Source organism: Triticum aestivum, chromosome 6B (assembly GCF_018294505.1).
Source record: "Triticum aestivum cultivar Chinese Spring chromosome 6B, IWGSC CS RefSeq v2.1, whole genome shotgun sequence".
Classification (NCBI taxonomy): Eukaryota; Viridiplantae; Streptophyta; class Magnoliopsida; order Poales; family Poaceae; genus Triticum; species Triticum aestivum.
In genome coordinates this window covers 538,030,880-538,034,535 of record NC_057810.1, presented here as the reverse complement: position 1 = coordinate 538,034,535, position 3,656 = coordinate 538,030,880, and the positions used below count along the sequence as shown (strand labels likewise).

The window sequence follows — 3,656 nt, the reverse complement described above, 5'->3', positions numbered from 1 at the left end:
GTGTGTACTATGTTAAAAAAAGACGACGAGTGAAAATGGATAAGATAGAAGGAGCGAGGGCGGTAGAGGGCTTCCTTTTTTTCGTCCGGGCGAGGCGTGAGATCGGGCGAACGCTTTCTATCGCTGATGTGTCTACTGACGGGTGAGTCAAGATTTGTGCTCATCATCCAATGACCGCTAGCACGTTCGGGCCGAACAACAAAATTCCTAACGTTCGGCCCTTATCATTTAGGTCTGTATAAAGTTGTTTCTTTTCCTTTTGTATGTTATAATGTTGACTATTAAGAGTTTCATTTAATTTAAAAACGGGCGGAGGAAATGAATGGTCATAATTATTTTTCAAAAGATTGTTTCCGCCAATCCATTGATTGTACTGCGGCTTTGGAAAGAACAGAATTCTATATCTTACATTTTCTTCCTAGTGTTTTTTGTGTATATATAGTTTTGCTAGAACTCATCTAGATGAAATATAATTTGGTCTCATTCACCTTTTATAGCCATTGAATATGATGCTATAAGATGTGTGTGCGTTGACATGGGTTATATCTGTTTTTATTTTCAAAGTGAATGAGACCAAATTATATCTCATCTAGATGAGTTTTAGGTACTCCCGTGTATATATGTACCTGGCTACTACTAGCTAGTTACTGTTCATCCATCACCAATTGGCGATTTGCAATGTAATCTATGTAATGGAATGGAATGGAATCTTGAAGATTTAGAGCAAGCCATCACAAGATGACCGTCTTGAGCCTGTAGTTCTTGACGATGCCGCTGTACACAACGAAGTTGAGCGTGCACATTGCAGCCATGGCCCAGAAGAAGTAGTCGAGGTGGCCCTTGTTGAGGTCGTCGGAGATCCACCCGGGGCTGTCTCCCGTCGCCGTGAAGGCCTCCACGATGGCGTAGATGAAGGAGCTCATGTAGCTCCCCAGCGCGATGGTGAGCAGAGCCAGCGACGTGCACATGCTCTTCATGGTGTCCGGCGCCTCGTCAAAGAAGAACTCCAGCTGTGCGATGTAGCAGAAGACCTCCCCGCCGGCAAGGAAGAAGTACTGGGGCAGCTGCCACGATATGCTGATCTCTTCCCCACGCGCCGCGCTGTCGAGCCGCTTCATTTCCACGAGCGCTGCCACCGCCATGGTGAGCGCCATGAGGAGCCGCCCGGCACCCATCCGCTGCAGCTGCGACGGCTCGCCGTCACCGCTCGAGGAGAAGCTCCTCAACGCCGGCACGATCACCTTGTTGTAGAGGAGCACCCATGTCATGACGCAGATCACCTCGAAGGAGGCCAGCGACGCCGCGGGCACCGGCACCGACAGGATGGTCATTTCCATGGCGCTGCCCTGCTGCACGAACGTGGTGTTCATCTGCGAGAAGGCCGATGACACGATGACGCTGGTGATCCACACGGGCAGCAGGCGGAGCAGGATCTTGAGCTCCTCCACCTGATTCACGGTGCACAGCTTCCACGAGGTCGCTGCCTCCGGCCTCTCCTCCATGTCCGACTCCGTGACGATGGCCGCCTTGTCGAGGAACTTGAAGTCGCTGGTGTGCGCGATCTTGGGCTGGGGCGAGTCGATCTTGTCGCTGACCTCGTAGAGGTGTTCGGCTTCGGCGGGCACCTTAATGCTGATTTTCCTGCACGCGGCGGCGACGACCTGGCAGAGGCTCTTGAGCGGCGTGCCGGCGGGCATGCGGCGCTTGTACATGGGCGTGGCGAGCACGAAGGCGGCGAAGGCGAGCGCGATGCAGGCGGTGGCGATGCCAAAGCCGAGGCCCCAGCTGACGTTCTGCTGGATCCAGACGAGGAACACGCCGGAGATGATGGGGCCGAAGCTCACGCATAGGTAGAACCAGCTGAAGAAGGACGCCTTGCCCTCCCGGTCCGCCGCGCTGTCGTCGTCGAACTGCTCCGCTCCGAACGGCAGCAGCGACGAGCGCACCCCACCGCACCCGATCGCCACGAGGTACAGCCCCACGAAAGCCACGGTCTGCGAGCTCAGCCCCCACGTGCCGGCGGTGCCGGCGCACGAGGCACCCGCCGCGCACAGCGCCGCCGTGGTGGTGGGCACGAAGGCGGAGAAGGTGACGAGCATCATGCCGAGAAGGTAGACGACGAGGGAGACGAGGATGGTGTTGTAGTTGCCCCAGAAGGAGTCGGCGATGATGGCGCCGAAGACGGGGGTGAGGTAGCTGGTGCCGAACCAGGTGGCGACGTTGGAGGCGCTGGCGAGGTTGGTGCCGTGGAGGACGGTCTCCAGATACATCACCAGGTTGGTGGAGATGCCATTGAACGCCGTGCTCTCCAGGCATTCGAACACTGCACCAACAATGGCGAAACTTCAGTTAAACCACTAGCTTCTTCAAGACAATAAGAAGAAAGACAATTTTTGAAAGATCCAGCACTGCTGGCATTTCATCGATATAGCAGAATAGAGAAGAAGAAGGACAATGAGAGGAACATTGAGCTTTGCTTACATAGATTGAGGAGCGGCACCTGCAGCTGCAGGCTATCATCCTCTTGAACCTTTGGGCCGTGACTCTGCAATGGAGACAGATTGCAGAAATTGTTAGCAACCAGAAGAGGAGGAGGTGGAGGAAGATCGGAGGGAGGCAATAAATCGGCGACAGTTACCTTAGGCAGGAGCGGCGCGCGCTCGCCTCTCTCCAAGGCGTCCATGGCGCCGACGAGGTGATGAATTTGTTTGGAGGCCAGTGAAGGAATCACCTAGCTAGGCTAGCTCACTTCCTCTCTGAACTCTTTCTTTGCTCGCCTCGGGCTTTGGCTGCTGCTCCGTCTGCTTGCTGCTGTGTTCTGCTGCGCGAACGAGGTTTATAACTTTATATAGCAGGTTTAACTTGGACGGGATCCATCCATTGGCTGGCTAACATTCAAATCTCACCAACACGTGCGTGCGCCGCCAGCCTGTGCATACTAGTCCACGACTCTGCAAGACCGGAAATTTCGACGCAGCAGGAGGTGGCTAGCTAGGTGCATGCAGCCACTCATTCGCCGGTCTCCGGTCTCCAGAGTGCGTGCCATGTCGGATCATTGCACCTAGTACTAGATTAGATTACTGTATTTATCTATACACGTGGTAGTTTGCTTTGCTTGGCGCCGGAAAGGAGACTGAACTGCCCAGCAAAACTTGGCGTTGGAAAAGAGTCCATGTCATCGTCCTGTGGTGCGGTAGGTGCCAAGAGGAGAGGAGCAGAGGCTTCAGTTTCAAAGTTGTTCAGTTGTTCTTGTTGGAATATGCCCACGCATGCTACTGCTCCCGGCTAACTTCCCACGACCGGATAACTCGGCGTCTAACTACACGCGCACTCCGTGCGCCTTACGTGCACTTGCACGTCCTGCATGCAAGGGATAACCCAGCCATGCCGTTGTACTCTCACCGGACTCTGCGTAGTCTCTCTTTTGTAAATGTGTACTTATAGCCCTTGAGGCAGATCAATACAATGACGGTGAGATTTACAGTACTCAACTTGGTATCAGACTTCTTCCTCGATCCTTCTGCTTCCGCTATGGATCGCCTCCTCCGACGCTCTCGCTCGGCCGACCTCGACTCCCCGACCTCCCCTCGCCGTCCGCTCGCCGCCACCCCCATCGCCCGTGTCGCGCCGGCTCCCGCACCGGCTGGCCCTTCCTC

At 54.8% G+C, this 3,656-nt stretch overlaps 1 protein-coding gene across 1 annotated transcript; it reads right to left on the bottom strand.

Moving 5' to 3' along the window:
* Window positions 1–514: 514 nt before the first annotated feature.
* Window positions 515–2,778, bottom strand: LOC123134379 (protein NRT1/ PTR FAMILY 8.3). Its single transcript, XM_044553644.1, has 3 exons — window positions 2,639–2,778; window positions 2,454–2,545; window positions 515–2,343 (listed from the first exon to the last, which is right to left on the bottom strand). The coding sequence occupies exons 1-3, from the start codon at window positions 2,681–2,683 to the stop codon at window positions 732–734; spliced, it is 1,749 nt and encodes a 582-aa protein (XP_044409579.1). The 5' UTR covers window positions 2,684–2,778; the 3' UTR covers window positions 515–731.
* Window positions 2,779–3,656: the final 878 nt, after the last annotated feature.